This window comes from Heteronotia binoei, chromosome 14 (assembly GCF_032191835.1).
Source record: "Heteronotia binoei isolate CCM8104 ecotype False Entrance Well chromosome 14, APGP_CSIRO_Hbin_v1, whole genome shotgun sequence".
NCBI classification, from domain to species: Eukaryota; Metazoa; Chordata; class Lepidosauria; order Squamata; family Gekkonidae; genus Heteronotia; species Heteronotia binoei.
The window spans coordinates 45,572,545-45,593,950 of record NC_083236.1 but is presented as its reverse complement, the minus strand read 5'-3'; the positions used below and the strand labels follow the sequence as shown (position 1 = coordinate 45,593,950).

The 21,406-nt window shown below is 45.6% G+C and overlaps 2 protein-coding genes across 2 annotated transcripts in view; both read left to right on the top strand.

Annotated features, from left to right (window-relative positions):
- The first annotated feature begins 2,300 nt into the window (after window positions 1–2,300).
- On the top strand, window positions 2,301–13,453 carry NUTF2 (nuclear transport factor 2). The gene is made up of 4 exons (XM_060254444.1): window positions 2,301–2,457; window positions 5,723–5,794; window positions 8,119–8,217; window positions 12,877–13,453. Exons 1-4 carry the CDS (start codon window positions 2,359–2,361, stop codon window positions 12,988–12,990), a joined length of 384 nt encoding a protein of 127 aa, XP_060110427.1. The 5' UTR covers window positions 2,301–2,358; the 3' UTR covers window positions 12,991–13,453.
- Window positions 13,454–20,751: 7,298 nt separating this feature from the next.
- Window positions 20,752–21,406, top strand: part of EDC4 (enhancer of mRNA decapping 4) — a 45,602-nt gene continuing 44,947 nt past the window's right edge. The window contains 1 exon segment of the mRNA XM_060254443.1: window positions 20,752–20,932. Within this exon segment, the coding sequence (XP_060110426.1) occupies window positions 20,857–20,932 (76 nt within the window). The 5' untranslated portion in view covers window positions 20,752–20,856.

The window sequence follows — 21,406 nt, the reverse complement described above, 5'->3', positions numbered from 1 at the left end:
ATGTGACCTATCTGGAAATTTTAAAGTAATGGGTGGGGGACTTCATTCCCAATCCCTGAAACATATCTTTGAAAATAAGTGGTATCTGTCTACAGTGCACATAGGAATTATCCTGCTATAGATTGTCCTACATCAGAATGACCATACTTTACATCTGAGGTAATATCTTGTTTTAAAATAGCATTTTGTTCAGTCCCCAAAAATTCTTATTCAGGACTCCCCAAAATCTAAAAGTTTTCCTTTAAGAAAAAGGTTCTTCACTGAGGGGGGGATGTGTGCATGTTTAGATCTTCTATGCCTTTAGAGGAGAACTAAAAGTATTCCAAATGCTTCATAGAATTGGGCTTTGGAGAGATATTTGAAGGAAGAGAGGGAGTATATTGTTGCTGGCAGGTGGTACTAGTTTCTTGAGGGAGCAGATAGTCTTCTGTTTTGATCTTCAGATAGGGCAATTTAACAGCTTTAATGCTCCACTTACACTTTAATATGGATTTCTGTTTTCTGGGTCCTCAACAAGAACACTTGGTTCATCCTCACTCTTTGCAACAGTTTTGTCTGGAAGCTTCCTTGTAGGGACATTGCTGCTCCCAGTCTGTTCATGCCAAGTTATGTATCCGTATCAGTTTTCATCTCTTACAACTGAGGTAATAACTACACACATGAAACCGCCTTATGCTGAATCCGACCATCAGTCTATCACAGTCAGTGCTGTCTACTCAGACTGTCACTGGCTCTTCAAGGTCTCCGGCAAAGGTCTTTTATATCACCTATAGCCTGGTTGTTTCAACTGGAGATGCTGAATGTTGAATCTGGGACCTTCTGCACGCAAAGCAGAGGCTCTTCCACTGAGCCACAGCCCCTCCTTGCTGAGTCACAGCTACCTCTGAGGTCACTGGGATTTCCCATGTCTTGTACATTTAGATATATGCTGTTGTGCAAAGCCGCAGGAGCTGCCAATGCTGCTTCTGCCAGTGTGAAGCAATTCTCCCTCTAAGCTGTGGAGTCTTGTGAGCAAAAATTCTACTTCAAGAGCTACTGGCCTTAAAACTATGAGCTGCTGCATAAATTAGTTTGCTCTGGGGCCATTTTTCCTGAGCTAAGACAAAAATGTGTGAGCCAGAGGCTAAAAAACCAGTGAGGTAGCTCACACTAACTCAGCTTAAAGGGAACACTGGTGTGAAGTCATGTCCCATCTTACCTGTTTGTACACCAAAGACCAACCTTGGTACTTACCTCCTGCTCCCCTTTATCTCCCCCCACTTTACTGTTTCTAGGGCAGTACACTGCTTTGCTCAGCACAGCTGCTCTTGTGCATATAGGGTGACAGTAAAAAATGGAAACCAGGACATCATTATGGCAGTTGCTTGTGTGTTCTTGCTTTCTTATCTTCCTTGGCCCTAAAAGCTATGAGCCTTTCCAGGCAAAAGATAAAAAGCTGCGAGCATTGTGTGGTATCTTCATGACATGGGCCAGTGTTGGCAGTCTGTCCCAGCTTCAGAGCTAAACCAGGAAGAAACACGGTTAATGAGATGGCAAAGAATAAAGCAGACTGTGTGGCACTGTACAAAATCTCTATTAACAAAATATAATAAAGGCATAAATGCCCAAATCCATTCAATACGTTTCAGAAGTCTCTCAAAAAAGTTTTAATGCTGGAACGTCTATATGTCCAGTGTGGGTATTTGTAGACTTAAACCCAAGGTGTAGTCCTCAGCTGGTATCTTCAATTAGCAAGAAGCCAAAAGATGATAAGCCAAAAGTCCAAAGGGTCCAGTTTTGGTGTCACAAAACCTTCCTCAGCCAAAGGCTCTTTCTCTGCAATTCACTGCGTCGTGGCTTCTCCTATTGCAATACAAGACTAGCCAATAACTCACTATACAAACCAGTTAGCCTTTTCTCAAAGAGAGAGACAGAAAACACCAGCTTACACTCACCCACAATATTGAGCGGGAGGGATATCTGCATTGCATCCAGAGTGATTCAGCCCTAGATTCTGAGTTTGACTTCTAGAAAGCAGAATTTGGCTTAAAATGCTCATAAGGAGACCTGACATGGAGCAAAAGAGTCATCATCTTAGTGCTATTGGATATTACGCTCATCAGTGCCACGGCATCAAGAGTACCTAAATACCAGTGTCTTTAAACAAGCTGCAGTCGAGTGGCTTCAGTGCAGCAATGCGAGCTGGAGAAAGTTCTCTGCCGCTCCTGATGCTCAAATCTCCTGCAGGGGGAAAGGGTTATAGCGAACTGAAAACCTGGACAGCTCCATTGTGTTGTCATGGGACCCCATTGTCTCATCTGTCCATTCTCACTGCTCTTTTCCTTTATTTCAGTTGCTGGCTCCAGCTGAGGATTCAGAATGGGAGACAAGCCCATTTGGGAGCAGATTGGTTCTAGCTTTGTACAGCATTACTACCAGTTATTTGATACAGACAGGACTCAATTAGGAGCAATATATGTAAGTAGTTTCTGGGATGAGATTTCTTTGGCTCTTTCGAACGATTGCTCACTGGTTCTTCTTTTTTCCACAAATGCATCAGCACTTCTCTGTTTCCTTGGGAAAGAATGAAAGTAGACAGGTCAGTAAGCCCCCCCAACAATGCTTTATTTTGGAAGGAGGCCAGAAAGATCAACCTGTTACCTGCAACAGTGGAAGTACAAGCAAGACTGAATGTGTCCCCCCCTAATATCTGCAGCACTTATACATAAACTTTTCTTGTTCAGACACAGAATCGGCTGTTTTCTGTGCAAGTCTTTGTGGAATTGCTTAGGATCTTTGGAGTTGAATCCAAAGGTACCGTATTTTTCGGACCATAAGATGCACTCCCCCCCCAAAAAAAAGTGGGGGGGAAAGTGTGTGCGTCTTATGGAGCGAAGGTACGTACCTTCTGGGGGGGGATCCGCTGCCTCTGCCTTCGATCCGGCGCTTCCACCGCGCCTCCCTGCCTGGCTCCATCTTCTTCCAGCAAGCGGGGCCCCACCGCAAACCCAGCGCTTCGCGAGCGCTGGCTGTGGAGAGGGCAGCGTGCTTCCTCCTTGTCTGTCTGCCTGGCTCCACCTCTGATGCTTACGAAGCACTGGGTTTGCGGAGGGGGCGGGTGCTTCCTCCTTGCCTGTGTGCCTGGCTTCAGCTGTGATGCTTAAAGCAAGCGCTGGGATTGGGGGGCGGAGGGAGCGATCCCAGCGCTTGCTTTAAGCATCAGAGGTGGAGCCAGGCAGACAGACAAGGAGGAAGCACGCTGCCATCTCCACAGCCGGCGCTCGCGAAGTGCTGGGTTTGCGGTGGGGCCATGTGGAGCGATCCCAGCGCTTGCTGGAAGAGGATGGAGCCAGGCAGGGAGGTGCGGGGGAAGCGCTGGATCGGAGGCAGAGGCAGCGGATTGCCCCCCCCAGAAGATACGTACCTTCGCTCCATAAGACGCACACACTTCCCCCCCACACACACTTTTTTTGGGGGGGGGGAGTGCGTCTTATGGTCCGAAAAATACGGTACCTTTGGATTCAACTCCAAAGATCCTAAGCAATTCCACAAAGAAGAGTTTTAGCTGTTTGGTCTTAAGCCGTGGTTCTGCACCTGTGATTGTAGCTCAGAACTGCACCATGAGGCTCAACATCTTGCAAGAGTTTTTTTTTTTTTGCAAGCTTGCTGGGGTGGAAGAAGAAGAGGGGGCAGAGGTGCCCCCATTGTTGTCTTCTGCTCTTCTTTCCCCTGTGGATACCACTCATTTCCCAAGGGATCAGATGGCACCATTTGCGGTGCAGGAGGCATAACCTGCAGTCATCTCCTGACTCACACTGCCACGCGTCAGTCTAAGTCAAGCCCCTTGCTTGTGGCACTGCCAGTCTGCAGGAGTTCAGCCTGCTCCCTCCCGGCTGCCACTGGCATGGGAAGCGACTGGCATAATTTGTACCTGTTGCTTTGGGGACCGGTGGCTGTCTTAGCTGAGATCCAAGTAGGTCCTGAAAAGGTGGAATAAATTTTGCGAGTCCCACTTCAAGAAGTTTAGAACTGATGGCTTAAAGCATTTATGTTTTGCTCCTGGGAGGTGCTGCCAACTGAGCCATAAAGCTGTGTGTTGAATAAAGGGAGGTGTCTTCGCAGAGCTTTGAGCAGCCCAGAGTGCAGAGAGCTAGGGAGCAGGATAGGAGAGTCTGACTTAACTTGACAGCAGTTTCCTGGAGAGGATTTTAAAAAGGCACCCTGTTCTCAAAATTTTTTTGATGGTTCTCGAAATGTGTGGGAGATTGCTAAGCTCATCAGGCTGCGCGCCTGAAGATAGAAGACTTCCTGATACTACTTGCAACATTCCACTCACAGCAGAGCATCTGACGCTTCGTCAGTGAATACTTTTAAGTACCAGCTGGTGTGGAGATTGTAAATAAAATTTTAAAAATCTGGAAAAGCAAGGCTAAGAGGTGAATCGCAGCTGCTTAGAACAATTGGTGTGCTTTTTCTGTTGGTGATGAATGACAATTGGCATCTGCGTTGTAAAAAATTTGTGGGAAAGAAGGATCTCAGCAGCTGCCTTTAAAAGGGGGAGGGGAGCTCTTATGGTGAATGCTTTACTAGGGAAGCCAGCGGAATGGGTGTAATCAGGTTGGTGGTTGACTGATCATTTGGTGAATCGGTTATGTTACAGACTTCGGGGCCCTTCTTAGTTCATTGTTTTGGTATCTTCGTCCCCAGTATGTTTCATTTAATACTGTAATTTGTGGTATAAATTTAAGTAGCTTGTCTTTTACAAGACTATGCATAGGATAGAGAAGGTAGAGAAAAAAGTACTCTTCTCCCTTTCTCACAATATAAGAACTCATGGGCACTCTATGAAATTGCTGGTCAGGTTAGAATGGATAAAAGGAAGTACTTCTTCACCCAAAGGGTGATTAATACATGGAATTCACTGCCACAGGAGGTGGTGGCAGCTACAAGTATTGCCAGCTTCAAGAGGGGATTGGCTAAACATATGGAACAGGGGTCCATCAGTGGCTATTAGCCACAAGGTACAGATGGAACTCTCTGTCTGAGGCAAGTGATGCCCTGTATTCTTGGTGCTTGGAGGGGGCAACAGTGAGAGGGCTTTTAGTGTCCTGGCCTCACTAGTGGACCTCCTGATGGCACCTGGGTTTTGTTGGTCATTGTGTGACAGAGTGTTGGACTGGATGGGCCATTGGCCTGATCCAACATGGCTTCTCTTATGTTCTTATGGCTTTAATATTGGCAAGGTTTATAATACCATGTTTTTCAAGGCAGCCAGCCATATCTGTTTTCACAGATACTGTTTTCTCCATTGTTTTTGCCACTTGTTTGATAAATGGCATGGGGGTAGGGGGAGCAGCACCCTTAAGAGAGCTAGATTTGGCCCAAAAGCTGCTAGTCGGTGCATAAGTGCTCAGATCTGAGAAAAAAAACAGGGAGGAAATATTCAGTGACACAATTGTATTACTTTGACCCAAGCAAGGGTGTGAGACAGCCAGCCTGAAATGAAAGAAGAGAAAAGTATGACACTTGCAGGACTACAACTGGGTAGTTGTCTTGGGTAGGAGGAATTCCATCCCTCAAGCCATTTGATGCTTTCCTATGCCCTCCCAACGTGGTTCGGTCTTGCTTCTCAGTCAATTTGCCAGCGTGTGAAGAACTGTAGTCTGATAATTGTCATTTTGTGTAAAGGACCTCTCCCTTTCCCAAGCAGACTTATGACCACATGTCTCTTTCATTATTACAGATAGACGCCTCATGCCTTACGTGGGAAGGACAACAATTTCAGGGCAAAGCAGCTATTGTTGAAAAACTCTCCGTGAGTGTCTCCCATATTAATAGCTTCACGCACTACCCCCTGAAATGACTTGCGACTCTATGCAAAACAGTTTTTTGGTTTTAATTTTGGTATTTCTGGGGAGGTAATCGGAGCAAATCCATTACAAGGTATGCTGTGTTGGTTATGCGTCTGATCTGAAACAATGGCTGAAATCTAATGGCTGAAACAATGTCCAGTGATCTTAAGCATCAGGACCTTTTTTGTTGAAAAAGCCCATCGGGAACTTATTTGCATATTAGGCCACACCCCCGACGGCAAGCCAGCTGGAACTGCGTTCCTGCTCAGATAAAGCCCTGGTAAGCATATTTACTAAGAGGAAAGTCCTATTTAAATTAATGGGACTTGCACCCTGTTTACATCCATATTGTGGCTGAGAAGGGCAGTGTACCAGCACAGTATCTTGCAATGCTGATTTCAGTTTGGGAGGGAACAATGAATCACTGTCAGAATGCTTTGCACATGCTGGTTTAAAGCAGCCGAGTGGATAGATGTTTTGGGTGGTGGTGGTGGAAAGTGTGGTCTAGTTGCAGCTGGCTTATGGTGATCCCATGGGGTTTTCAAGGCAAGAGACAAACAGAGATGGTTGGCCACTGCCTGACTTGTGTATAGCAGCCCTGGACTTCCTTGATGGTCTCCCATCCAAGTACTAACCAGGGCTGACCCTGCTGAGCTTCCAGGATCTGACAAGGTTGGACTACCTTGCTCAATCCAGGTCAGGGCAGGAGGATTTGTAAGGATTTAAATTTCCAGGGTTCATCACAACATGCTTTCCAAAGCCTACTGCTGCTGTCTCTGAGACACAGGCATGACTGTTTGATAGCTAAATATTTAAGCCACAACCAAGCGGTGTTAAAGCTCTTAAGGGCATTTGATTCCAGTGGCTCTAAGAGTGGTACATGGTGAAACCCAGCACACAGTTCATCAGCAAAACATTTGCTGTAGAAACACTTGGTCACATGGAATCAGAGAATCATAGAGTTGGAAGGGATCACTAGGGTCATCTAGTTCAACCCCCTGCACAATGCAGGAAATTCACAAGTACCTTCCCCCCCCCGCCACACACACACACTCAGTGACCCCTATTCCATGCCCAGAAAATGGCAAAAAATCTCCAGGAACCTTGGGCTAACTGGCCTGGAGAAAAATTGCTTCCTGTCCTCAAAGTGACAATCAGTATTTCCCTGAGCAGATAAGAAAGGGCCATGAGAACTAAGCACTGATGCAACCCTTCCTTCCCTCCTTCTCATGATCTGTCTATTCACAGAATCAGCATTGCTGTCAGATGGCCATCTAGCCTCTTTTTTTCAAAAACCTCCAAAGGAGAGTCCACCAACTCCCAAGGAAGCCTGTTCCACTGAGGGACCCCTCTGTCAGGAAGTTCTTCCTAATGTTTAGCTGGAAACTCTTTTGATTTGATTTCAATCTGTTGGTTCTGTTCCTACCTTCTGGGGCAACAGAAAACAATTCTGCACCATCCTGTATATGACAGTGCTTCAAGTACTTGAAGATGGTGATCGTATCACCTCTCAAGTCATCTCCTCTCCAGGTTAAACATACTCAGTTCCTTCAACCTTTCCTCATAGGACTTGGTCTCACCATCTTCGTTGCCCTCCTCTGGAAACATTCCAGCTTGTCTATATCCTTCTTTAATTGTAGTGTCCAAAACTAAACACAGTACTCTAGGTGAGATCTAACCAGATCAGAGTACAGTGATACCATCACTTGGTGTGATCTAGACACTATACTTCTGTTGATACAGCCCAAATTTACTTTTTTAGCTACCACATCACACTGCTGCTCATGTTCAGTTTATGGTCCACTAAGACCCCCTAGAACCTTTTTGCACGTACTACTGCCAAGACAAGCTTCCTTATCCTATAATTATGCATTTGATTTTTCCTACTTAAATGCAGATATTACATTTATCCCTGTTAAAATTCACTTTTTAAACCCCCTGTTTTCCAGCCTTAATGTCTTGTCTGCACCATAGTGATTCATGGTGTGGACGACTGGTTTGTTAGCGTAGTACACCCCAGTGTTTAACCTGCATTTACATTCCTGTAGTTGAATACCATTACTTCTTGCCTAGAGCACCTAAACATTTTGTTGTTTTTAAAAAGTGGAAAACCCCTCCCCAGCAATAACCAGACCAAGATAGAAAAAGTAGACTTGGAGTTTTTCCAAAGGGATGTTTACGTGTGTGTGTGTTACACTTTACCACTAACTTCTTTACTGTAAATAAATGCTGAGAAATTATGCTTCCCAATTCCTCAGTCTATCTCTCCCCTCTTCCTCCATTACAGAGCCTCCCTTTTCAGAAAATACAGCACAGCATCACTGCACAAGACCATCAGCCCACACCCGACAGCTGTATACTCAGTATGGTAGTTGGACAGCTTAAGGTAAATGTTTCCTCAAACCACTGAACCCTGTGCGTCGCTGTTTGGAGGACCACTTGTATGTTGAGGGCACATTGTTTTGGCAGTGCAAGTGACATCTGATGGGTGATGGAAGAGCCAATTCCTGGTTGAGAGGAAGATTCGCTTTTCCTGCTCAGACGAGTTCTTGCCCCAGTTGGCTTTTGCAAGCAGATGTTTTTGACAAAGAGGCATTTGGAAGGATTATTTGAAGGTTATAGTACGTCTTATGAGAATGAATGGAAAGATCCTCATGCCTCACAGGGGTGAAACAAGGAAGTCATTTAGGCTTCAGTATATAATTGTGGTCTTTTGTAGCTGCCATGATAGAACATGGAAGGCTTTGGAAGAGCCTTTTTAAAAAATTTTTTACACTGCTCATTTTAAATGCCCAGTAAGTAAAACGTTCATTCCAAATGCCTCACTTTTCTCTTTGTTGAAAGAAGAGAAAGAAGCAACTGGAAGGATAACCATCTCAGCACAAGTAGCATTTGCTTATTTGTCATGTTCTTTATGTACCACTTTTCAACACATAGTGTCTTCCAAAAACAGCTTTACTTAGCAAGGTGAAACAAAACTATATAAGCTAGTGTTAGGGAGCATGATTCAGATTCATGGAGACAGAGACAGATTTACATGCAAGCTGAGTAAGTGATAGTTGTTTAGCACCTCAGACTATGTAAGGTAAAGGTAATCCCTTGTTCAAGCACCGAGTCATTGTGACCCATGGGGTGATGTCACATCACGACCTTTTCTTGGCAGACTTTTACGAGGTGGTTTGCCACTGCCTTCCCCAGTCATCTACACTTTGCCCCCAGCAAGATGGGTACTCATTTTACTGACCTCTGAAGGATGGAGGGCTGAGTCAGCCTTGTTCTGGCTACCTGAACCTAACTTCCGCCAGGATCGAACTCAGGTCATGAGCAATAGTCCCTCCAAGCTGTGGAGTCTTGTGGGCAAAAATTCTGCTTCATGAGCTACTGGCATTAAAAGTTGTGAGTGAATGCATAAATTAGTTTGCTTTGGGGCCATTTTTCCTGAGCGAAGACAAAAATGTGTGAACTGGAAGCTAAAAAGCTGTGAGCTAGCTCACACTCAGCTTAGAGGGAACACTGGTTGTGAGTAGAGCTTGGACGGCGGTACTGCAACTTACCACTATAGAAGCACCATGGGGCTTCTATAGACTAAGAGGGGCCTCTAAATACAAAAAAAGAAAAATTAGCTATCTCAGATTTAGGAGGTGACTGCAGGACCTCTTAAATTTGATACAGACTGGGGAAGGCAATGGCAAACCACCCTGTAAAAAATCTTTCATAAAAACGTGAAAGCAACGTCACCCCAAAGTTGGAAATGACTGCTGCTTGCACAGGGGATTACCTTTACCTTTTTAGTGCTTCTCCTCTAAGATTAGGCTCCTGAGAGGTGTCTGTGCACATTGCCAGGGACGCGTGCAGGAGCATCCGGGCTTTTCATGCACACAGTGGCCCCTTCTCATAACAGAGTCCAGTAAGGGCAGTGGCGTTCTGCAACTTCAGATCGTATCTGTCTGGTAATGGTTTCTCTCCTGTTCTGCTCAGGCAGATGATGACCAAATTTTAGGCTTCCACCAGACCTTTTTGTTGAAAAACTTGCAATGTGCCTGGGTGTGCACCAATGAAGTCTTCAGGCTAGCACTCCACAATGTTTAGCTTCCGGCCTCCTCCTACCTCTGACCTTTGCCGTCCTCAATGAGTAAGAAGCTCTTTGCTTGGTGCTGTTTGCCGTGATTGGTCCTTCGGTCTGAACAGCATGGCCGTGGCTTGTGTGTTACCGAAGCAGGGTTGCGGCTTCTGAAACGAGCAGATGCCATCTTCTTCCTGGAAGTGGTGGCCCTGGAATTAATTCAGCAGAGCTGCCTATCTGTTTCATGCTGCCCCATTCAGTTGCTTGCTTAACTTACCTGCTCAGAGTTGCTTCGAGATCTGAGAAGTTCTGTGCACAGTGAGCGTTCGTATCTTTTGCATTTGAAACTGTCTGATCTTAAGCCTGTTTTCCTTGGGCATGTCTGCAATTGTTCTGTTAGTTCAAGGAGACGTACCTGAGCCAGGGGCAGGTTAGAAACAAACCATGGGCTGCATGTGTGCATGGTGTTGTACAGAGGAGCTCAAGTGGAAAGACACCTCCAAGAGGCTTACCTTTACATGAATTTCGGTAGTGCCAAGGAAGCAACAGAAGGACATGCCAGGCAAACAAGGTGTGAATGTAGGCAAATGTATTTGCACCAACCTGGGCTTGGTGTCAGGTGGCTGTTAAGTCGATGAGTTTGCATTAAAAAGTTCCCTTGGAATATGCAGCATGAAGCAGTGGCTACCTGCACCTTGTTGTGGCTGCTAATAATCTGGGAGAGGAACTGAAGCTGTGCGGTTATATGAAATCCTTGTTTGTGTGTAAGGGCTCTGCTTTTTAGGAACCACTTTTGTATTACTTCCTCCGCAGGTCAATGCTTCTTGCAGCATTCTGACTTGCTTCATCCTCTGAACAGAGAGGGCTTCCGTACAATATCTGTGCATTTATGTGCCAGCTTGGTGTAGCGCTTAGAGTCTCTGACTATGGTCTGGGGTCCCCAGGTTTGACTCCACACTCTGCCATGGAAGCTGTTTGGGTGACCTTGGGCTAGTCACATGCTCTCTGCATCGTCTACCTCACAGGATTGTTGTTAAGGATTCAGTGGAGGAGAGGCGATCAGCGTAAGCCACTTTGGGTCCCCATTGGGGGGAAAAGGTGGGATATAAATGATGTAAATAAATGTATGTATGGAGCATGGAAAGGCATGCGACAGGTTTGTATTTTAGTTTTATTTTTGCCTTGATTGATGCAGGTTTCTTAGAACCAGTGCAGAGACTCTGTCCGGTTCAGGATACAATCATATTTGACTGTGAACAGAAGCCTTCTGAAGATCTGATTGCAGCTTGCTTGTGTCTGAACACCAGGCTTGCCGCATTCATTTGCCAACTAGGCTTTGTGTTTGCATGAGGAAAAAAATATGGAAATTGAACTGTAGGGCGCTACATGCATTTCCGCCTCCTCTGAAATGAAGATGGTGGTAATTCAGAGGCAGCTTAGAAGTCATGGTTTTTGCCTCAGTGGGTCTTAAATGAAAAGTGCTATCTTCCAGTCTTGCTGCAGCAAATTTTGTTGTGATCTAGTTGGGAAAGATGTTGGGCCTGTTCTTGGTAGCCTGCCTTATCCCAGAGAAAGATGTTGGCAGTTCTAGTAAAGATACACCACCCCCCCCTTCAAATACTTGGATATTCAGCAACTCTCCATGCCTTTTATAGCCTTAACTTTTTTATGCTCTATGCCAGGGGTGGCCAAACTGTGGCTCGAGAACCACATGTGGCTCTTTCACACATTGTGTGGCTCTCAAAGCCCCCACTGCCTCATTGGCCAGCCTGGAGAACACATTTAAAGATAAAGTTGTTTTCTTTCCACATCTCCCTCCCCCCATCTGTCTTCCTTCCCGGCTCTCAAACACCTGACGTTCATGTCTTGCAGCTTTCAGACATCTGACATTTATTCTATGTGGCTCTTACATTAAGCAAGTTTGGCCACCCCTGTTCTATGCCTTGTGCTCCTAGTGTGTGAGCAGGTTCGTTTCAGCAAGGCCACAAATGTGGCTTGTGGAAACAGATGATTCTCATCATTTAATTCATCAGTGTTGGAAGAAGCCGCATGTTTCAGCTAAACTTAATTCTGTTTGGCACTAACTCCTCTTGGCCAAACCCAATACTGCCTCCTCCGGTGGCTCTTAAAATGCTGCCCTGGATCTCCAGACATTGTAATTTGTAGCCTTCCATAAACAGAGATAGTCAGTGTTGTGAATGCAGTGAAAATTGATAGTGATCATGGATCGCCACCTAATCCGTAGTGCCATGGTATTCACTCTGTGGATCATGGAAAGCCACATTTCCCATTTCCATCAACAGAAAGAGCTGTGCAACTGTGTATGCCCTGGGTATCCCACCCCAAATGTGTGGGAACAGTAATGCATAATGTCAGCTTTTTCATTACTGGATTACCTCTGAGCATCTGCAGGTATCTTCCCCCACTACTGGGAGTGTTTTTTAATTGGCTAGCATTCAACACTGGTGTGCCCCATCCTAGCCTCAGACACAAAACCCCTACACCTGCACAATCTTGATAGTAATCATCACGGACAAGTTGTGTTTTAAAAATAAGACAGCTGTATCATGTTTCAGTTTGTAAAGAAATCGCCTGCTCTCCTGGAACATGGGGCAAGTGCCATGTGGAATAGAGCTATACAGGGCTTTTTTTGTAGCAGGAACTCATTTGCATATTAGGGCCTACTGTAAGCACCGGGAAGATTGGCTACATCTGGGGTGTGTGGCCTAATATACAAAGGAGTTCCTGCCACAAAACAAGCCCCAGAGCTATACATGCCTTCTGAGCCACTGAGTGTAACACCATCCTAGTGCTATCAAGTCTTTCCTGTAGTTTTGCATCAGGATTGTAAAAGGCGTGCCAGAACCACAGCTGTTATTGCTGAAGGGTGAAGAATGCATGACAGCGTTGGCAGGCATTTCCTTCCTAGGATTTATCTTCTGGGGCAGAGAGGTTCTAAAACGTCTTTCTTTCTCTTCACAGGCCGATGAAGATCCTATTATGGGATTCCACCAGATATTTCTATTAAAGAACTTCAATGATGCTTGGGTTTGCACCAATGACATGTTCAGGCTAGCGCTGCACAACTTTGGTTGAGACGGCATCCCCGAGGCACCTGTCATTTTTCTTTTTCTCCTCCTTACAGATATTAATCACACTTATGGAACATTCCAAATATCATACACAAACCCGCAACACCACAGCGAGCGGACTAGCGAGCGAGATCTCCACCAACGTGCCCTCCTGGAGAGTTTTCTGTTGTGTCACTAGAAGAGTTTCTTGTGCATGATGTTTGGAAGTTTAGACTTAGCTGCATTTGGCAAGGGAAATGTGTGTCTTACCAGCATGCCTCGGGAAGCATCTATAATGCAAAAAAAAAAAAAAAAGGTTTTGTTTCTGTACTGACAAGTTTCTCTAAATAACCCAAAGAAACAAAAAAAAAGGAGAGAAAAGAACAGCAGCCTGAATGCAGCTCAGATATTGGGGTGGTTTTTTTTTGTTCAGATGTTTCAGTGCTACATTATACAATAAAACCATGACATTTTCCTAACAGTTTAAATTGTTGGATGTTCAGTCTCTAATTAGAGAGTTTCCTACTCTGTCTGAATACCTGGCTTGGGAACACATGTGGCTGGACAAACCTTTCGCCGCTCGTAAAGCCTCCACAGGTGTGTGGTGCTACTTTTTTGCCATTGTTTAAAGGCTTTAAAACTGTGTTAATTGTTGGAAGAATTTGCTGCATATATTGGGAGGGGGGGCATCGTTTCTCCCTTTGAAACTGTCGTAACCAAAATATGCATGTTTTGCGCAAATTAGACAGTGACACTGAACTGCAAAGCATATTCTTCAGACTTAGGTGAAAGATGGTGCAGAAAAATGACAGAGCTGAGAGCATGTGCTACTTTACAGAACTGTTTCTCAGCACTAAGCTCTTTAGGTGTGGTGCATTCATGCCCATTTATTTCACCCTGGTGTTCAAGAGTGGGGTCTGTATAAAACTTGGCATCTTGAATTGTTTACAGAGTTTTGCCCGTCCAGGGCTTTTGTTTGAAAATAAGCTCTAACAAGTCTGGGACAGTGGTGGCTACATCACTGTGTGCTTTCCTGTGGCTTGGTCTAAGTAGCATCTGCTTGGTATTTGTGCTGCAGCATCCACAGGCCACTGATAGATGCACTCCAGTAGGATAAATAGTGCCATACTTACAACAAAACGGTTTAGAAAGCTGTTTTGGATGAGTGCACTTTCCCTCACAGGGCTGATTCTCTAGGAGCAACACAGGCGGCGGTGGGTGGGTGACAGTGAAGAAGCAGGTTTTTTAAACTGGCAGCGCTTAATGTGAGCTGAGCTGTCTCCGCAGCTTCATGGTGGCTGGAGTGCAGATTCTAAACTGAAATGGAGCTGTTTTCAGGCTGTGTTGGGCGCTTGAGCGGATGCTCTGTGTTTAGTTCCAAGTGCCTCCGAGCAGCAGCAAGAAATAGGTGAGCAGTTTTTAACAATAAAAGGGCATTCAGAAGGCTGGGCTTCCTAATCAAATCAGCTCTGCCTACTGCCCAAAGGTGACAGCAGTCCATACCAGGTCTGCGTCTGTAAGCAAAGAAACAACCCAAAGAGCTTGGATCCAAACATTTGTTTCTAACGCCCCTGAAACTGCCATCTGCTTTCTTCCTTCCAGCTTCACCTTAAAGTCTTCATGCCTGGAGGATTCTTTACATGGGTCCTGTGTTTCCACCTGTAAGAAGTCCAGAGGATTACCACTGTTTTGGAAAGCTGGTGGTTTTCAGACTTTTGAAAAATAGACCTGTGTGTCCATTGGTGTTGCTGCTTCATGGCAGGCGCTTTAATGATAGCTGTTTATGTAAATTCGCCTGGCCATGGAACTTAGGTGAGCATCCATATCTTGATGCATCTGTATAGCTTTACTTTGGGAAATCCCAGCAATCTCAATAGAACATCCCGAGTTTGCTTTGGATTGCTACCTGGGAAACAGGGTGATGTGGAAAGAGACCTTTCCCCTTCCCAAGTCAATGGGGAAAGTTTTTCATGCACTCGATGCATCGCAGATTATCATCTCTCATCCAGCACGACCGAAGAAAGGGTGTGTATTTGAGTCCTCTCATCCTACCAAGTTTTGAGTTGGATGTTGCATTGGCCTTAGTGGGAAGAAGAAGAAGAGCTGGTTTGATTCCCCTTCTTTAAACTACCCAAAGGAGTCTCAGAGCAGCTTACAATTGCTTTCCCTTCCTGTCCCCACAATAGATACCCTGTGAGATAGGTGGAACTGAAAGAGCTCTGAGAGAACTGGGACTGACCCAAAGTCACTGGGACTGACCCATGTGGAGGAGTGGGAATCAAACCCAATTCTCCAGATTAGAATCCGTACTCTTAACCACTGCACCACTCTAAAACAGTGTCAATAGCCATAAGAAAACAAAATGCCTTACTTAAAAAAATAAAATCCTTGACAGGGAACATAGTTGCTGGCTAAGCCGCATACAACTGCTTTTGTTTCTCTGTCTGTAAGAGAGAAGTAACACTTTCCACTATAAATTGAATTGCACATCAACATGTGCTTCCCAGAGCTAACTCTGCTGATATTAAGGTTTTTTAATTCCACTCCCCCACCCCCTCAGTAATAAGACTGGAGATGGAAGAAGTTCATGTAGCCAAGCTGAGACACTTGAACAGCCCAAGTGGGCAGTTAAGAGAATTGCAGCCTCTAATGGATAAAATTCTTTTTTCCTACTAATTGTATTTAAGGATAAACAGAGTCCCTTGAAGCATTAGAGGCTACTGCATGGTGAGAGGATGTCTGATCTGGGATTGTTTGAAGGTGTGCTCATATAAACTAAGGCTGTTAAATGGCTTGTTAAATAAAATGGTGCAAATTGACATAGGAAGACTAAATGTAACCAAGCTTAAAGGAATCTTTAAAGCAAATGTGCAGGCCTCGGGTCTCACCCAACGCAACCCATCAGCTTTGCTTTAAAGCTTTCCTGGTGTTTACAGAACTTCCTATTCTTGTAATCCTAGACAAGAAGCAAATCTGGAATGTTTATTGAGCTCCAAGTGTTGGGGGTTAGTAGGGTATCATGGTACATAGTCCGGCAGTGGGGTTTAGGATCTTTTCCCTTGCTGGTTATAAAATAAATGCATAGATAACTTTATCTACTATGAAACTTGGCTTATCACTGCACAGCCTTTCTGCTGTATTCAGATAATTACGAGAGATCTATGTAATACTTTATGGCATATAACTGTAGTTGGGAAGTGAAGCAAATGTTTCTGTGTAATGTTTTAGCACTCGAGTTGCAGAACAGCACCAGTTTTGCCAAAATGCTGAAGTTACATGGAACAGAAAGCCTACCTGTTCGGTATTTACTGCATAATCTTGACCTCTTTAAGATTGTACCTGGTAAATGTATAAATAAAGATTGTCAACCATATTATCAGAGGGGGATGTGACTCAGTGGCAGAGCACCTGCTTGACATGCAGAAAGCCCCAGATCCAGTCCTTGGTATCTCCTGTTAAAAGGATCAGGTAGTAAGAGATGTGAAAGACCTCTGCCTGAGACCATGGAGAACTGATGTTGGTCTGAGCAGACAGTGCTAATAACGATGGACCAAACTGTCATTATAAGACAGCTTTGTATGGTTGCTTTAAAGCCAAGTCTAGAAACTTTAATAGAACAAATGAAGAGGAAATGGTGGGTGTTGATGAGTTTTAGGTAAGCAGCAGATGAGAAAATAGACTTATTTTCATCTCTGAATTATCTGTTGAGTACTGGTAGCCACTGGTGCTTCATGCCATTTCCTTTGACAAAAGGGGTTTGAGTAGTACTGTATGTAACTAACACTACTGCTGTGATTTCCCCCCCCCCCCTTGATTGCAGCTTTATGCCTCCTGGAAAGAGTCTGCTCTGGTAAAATAGTGAAACTTTACCCAGTCATCCCCACGATACATAGTGTGTTCCTTCATAATATGGTATCACATACCTACTGAAGGAAAGTGTGCTGTCTGGTAATTGATGTATGTATCCTGCTATGAGACAGAGGAAGCTGCCATTTTCTAGGTCTTAACCTTGCCTATTTCAACTCACTGCCCCACCTTTAATTGTTTAGGCTCACATCTGTTGCAAAATGTCATACCTGGATAATTAATAGTGTGTGATTGTGTAAACACGTGTGAACCTGAGGTTGCAACAATGTGCAGGGACTTCAAGTCTGGCACACGGCTGCAGTAAGTGGATTTAAGCAAAGAAGAACACTCTGAGGTCAAGAGATGCTTTTTGTGTTTGAAAAGTAATCATTCCAGTCAATTTCTGAGCTTGCATAAATGCAGCAAAGCGATTCGCCTTAGGAGTCCCTGTAGTACAGTATCAGGAGGACAAATTATTGGGTCTTTGCTTTCCTTTTCTTCTAGGTGCAGCAGAGACCTTGAATTTGCTATGTGGATATAAAGCTCCTTTCAACCCTGTAGTTAACTTGGAAAGGCAGCAGTTTCTTTGAGGTCTCAGGCAGAGGTCTTTCCAAGGTTTGCTACCTGAGATCACTGTAACTGGAGATGTCATAAATTGAGCTATGGGTGCGTGCAAAGCATATTCTCTGTGTTTTACTTCCTCGTGCATTAGCATGGCATTGAACTCTTGTGACAATTACCAGCCCTCGCAAGGACAGTCAATACAAAATGTTAAGTAAATGAAGAAATTGTATACATAGATTTTGCTTGTGTTCATTACTGTCCTGAAGAATAAAGTCTGGTATTGGCTAGGATAGCAAACAGACAAAAACCTTATAGCCTACCCTAATTGTTGAAATAAACTCTGTTGGAGAAAGAATATCCATGTTTTCTGGCAGGTCTTGTGGCTGCCACTGTGGAACAACAGCATAATGCATACTTTATATGCTGAAGGGTCTCAAGCAGGGGTGGCCAAACTGTGGCTCGGTAGCCACATGTGGCTCTTTCACACATATTGTGTGGCTCTTGAAGTCCCCCCTCCCCCATTGGCCAGCTTCGAGAAGGCATTTCTCTCTTTAAATCACTTCTCCAAGACAGCAGCTTGGATAATGCATTTAACTTAAGGTCGTTTTCTTTCCACCTCTCCCCCCACCCCATCTATTTGCCTGCCTGCTTGCTCTGAAACATCTGATGCTCATGTCTTGCAGCTCTCAAACATCTGATGCTTATTTTATGTGGCTCTTACATTAAGCAAGTTCAGCCACCCCTGGTCTCAGGTTTGAGAAACATCTTTGTTGTGCTCAACCTTTGAGAGCTGCTGCCAAACAGAAAGTAGATGGTCTGAGTTGGTAGAGGACTTCATAAATGTTCACTGCTCCCTCCCTCACACTACTTTGTACCTTCCGAGACCTAATCCCCCTGTCACATACACTGGCAGCAGCATCTAGTCCACTGAGGTGCAGGTACTTGGTTGGGAAATCATGTAACAAAATGAGTCAGAACTGAGAAGTATGATCTTGCCAGTGGCCAAGTTAGGATTATGTTATGGGTAGCAGGACAGGATAGGAAACACAGCACCATAACAAGGAACATGCCAGGTATTAGGGCCATGGAGAATCCTCTCCTTGCCTTGTCCTGCTGCTCTTCTCACGGCTGAGCAACATTGCAGAGTCTTCAGGCCATCTCTAGCTCTGCTGCGAGGACTCTCAATAAAATGCAAAATCCCTGCTAGAACTGCATTTCCAGCCATGAGAAGGCCTAATTCAGATTGGGAGTGTGGTAATTGGTAGACAGAATGGAGGGTTAGGCCTTACCCCGAGTTTTTTTGAACTAAAATTGTCTGGGTTATGCTGCTTATCCTCTGTGTGTACTTATGAATTATATCCATGCTTCCCTAATGGGGCAAATATCACCCCCCATAGTGTGTTTCACATAGGAAAAAGATGAAAAAAAGATTGGATTTATACCTGCCTTTCACTACTTGAACCAGTCTCAGAGTGGCTTACAATCTCCTTTCCCTTCCCCTCCCCACAACAGACACCCTGTGAGATAGGCGGAGTGGAGAGACCTCTCCTAGAGCTGCTCTTGAGAGGAACAGCTCTGCTAGAACTTGTGACTGATTCAAGGTCACTCAGCAGGTGCATGTGAAGGAGTGGGGAATCAAACCTTGTTCTCCACACATTTAACCATTACACCAAACTGGCTCCTTGCTATAAGCTGCCTGCCCCCATATATCAAGTTCCTGGTCTGAATTAGACCCATGCACTCCTGAGACCTGAGCTTCCAGGAGGAGAACTCGCGTATGATTGAAAGTTCTTGGAGTGGATCCCTACACAAATGTGAGGACTTTAGAATGTGTACTTAGGCATGCAGTGTGTGTGAAACATGGCAGGACTTGTGGTTCCCATACTCTCTAGACTCATGCACTAAACACATCTTCCAAAAAAGGGGGGGTGGACTATAGGGGTCTGTGGTTCTGCTGGTGGTGTGTGAAATAGCTAAAGAGCTCCTTGCTTCAAAGGCTCTTGATGGGTCAAAATCTTGCCACAGAGAAACACTGATGGGGGGAATGTCAGAGGTACCCTGCTGGATCAGATTGGTGGTCCAACTATCATCCTGTTTCACACCATGGTAAATGAGATGCCCAGGAGGGCCAGCAAATGGAACAGAGGCTAAGGGCTTTATGTTGTTTCCCATCACTGGTATTTGATGATATTGGATTTATATCCTGCCCTACACTCTGAGTCTCAGAGTGGTCACAATCTCCTTTACCTTCCTCCCCCCACAACAGACACCCTGTGAGGTAGGTGGGGGGGGGCTAAGAGAGGTCTTACAGCAGCTGCCGTTTTGACAACTACAAAAGCTATGGCTGACCCAAGGCCATTCCAGCAGGTGCAAGTGGAGGAGTGGGGAATCAAACCCAGTTCTCCCAGATAAGAGTCCACACACTTAACCACTACACCAAACTGGCTCTCTAATTAGAGATTCGTTTTTGTCTTTGCTAGTAGTAACTGATGGGCCTCTCCTTTATGAACCTGTCTAAATCCTTTCTATAAAAACTATGGAACTAGGGTTGACAGGACCCTCCTGGCCACCAGCAGCAGTTGGAAGGATAGAAGTAGCAGATTCGTGTTGGGAATTTCCTGGGGATTTAGAGATGGAACCTGGGGGGGAGGCAAGGACTTCAGTTGGGTAAAATGCCATAGAATCCCCCCTTCAAAGCATTCATGTTCTTCCAGGATAACTGATCTCTAGTCCGGAAATAAGTAATTCCAGGGGATCCCCAGGTCCCACCTGGAGTCTGGCATCCCTCATTTTCGAACACAGTGCCTGTCATGGCATATGCTGACTGAACTTAAGTAAATGAACTTCCATTTTTTGTATTCAGTGGGTACCCCGCGTGCCAAGTTGGTTCGTTTTTTTTGGAGCACAGCAGCCGCGTTCAATCCATCCTCTTCACAGACCTTTATGTTTTGTTGGCTTCAAAACAAAAGCCACAACAAGCTATCTGTAGCACTGCTAACTGTACCCCATTTCATAGTCTGATGAAGTGTGCTTTTAGTACACAAGAAAGCTTACATGCTGAATAAAACTGCTAGTGCTAGTGGACTCCAACTTTGTTCTTATTGCTTCGGACCAACACGGCTGCCCACCTGGATCTAGCTACAACAAGGATCAGTTCTTGACAGAAACTCGCAGCTGGGCAGACACTTTTTTTTTTAAACAGCCTACCTCCCATGCTTTCCTAGCCCAATTGTTCGGTCCCAAAGAACAGCAGCCGCTTTAAAAGACGAAGCTCTTACGCTTCTTTCTTCCCTCCTATCCTCCGTGCCTCTTCTATTTCCCTTGGGATGAAAGCGGAACGGGAGCGGCGCAGCAGCGGTTTCCGCTGAGGAGGACGGTGGGACACGGACCGGAAACGGAAGTAGTGGCGGCTGGTTGGGGCTTGGCCTGTCCGGGCGGCGGCTGGGCTGGTGGAGACGGAGGCGTCCTAGGCGGCGCTCCAATGGCCTCCGCGAGTATCGACATCGAGGACGCGACTCAGCACCTGCGAGACATCCTCAAGCTGGACCGGCCGGGCGGTGAGAGGCAGGCGGGTGGGCTGGGACCCTGCTGCGGGGAGCTCAGGAATCCGGCTCGCCTCCGGCCTCCTGAACGGGGACCGGGGAGGGGGCCTCCTCAACCGAGGCGCCCTGCTTTGCTCCCGGCACGCCCCGTGAGGGCAGGCTGCGTGCGGGGTGTCGTCGGCAGTCAGGGCAACTCCGCGGGCTGCTGCTGTTGCTCGAATTGCAGTCCTGCTTACTCTGGAGCAGGGGTGGCCAAACTGTAGCTCAAGAGCCACATGTGGCGCTTTCACATACATAGTGTGGCTCTCGAAGTCCCCACCACCCCATTGGCTGGCTTGGAGAAGGCATTTGTCTCTTTAAATCACTTCTTCGAGCTAAGCCAGCAGACGACTTGGAGAATGCATTTAAAGTTAAAGTTCCTTTCTTTCCACCTCTCCCCCCTCCATCTATTTGCCTCCCTCCCTTTCTCTCTCCCCTTCCCTTCTTGTG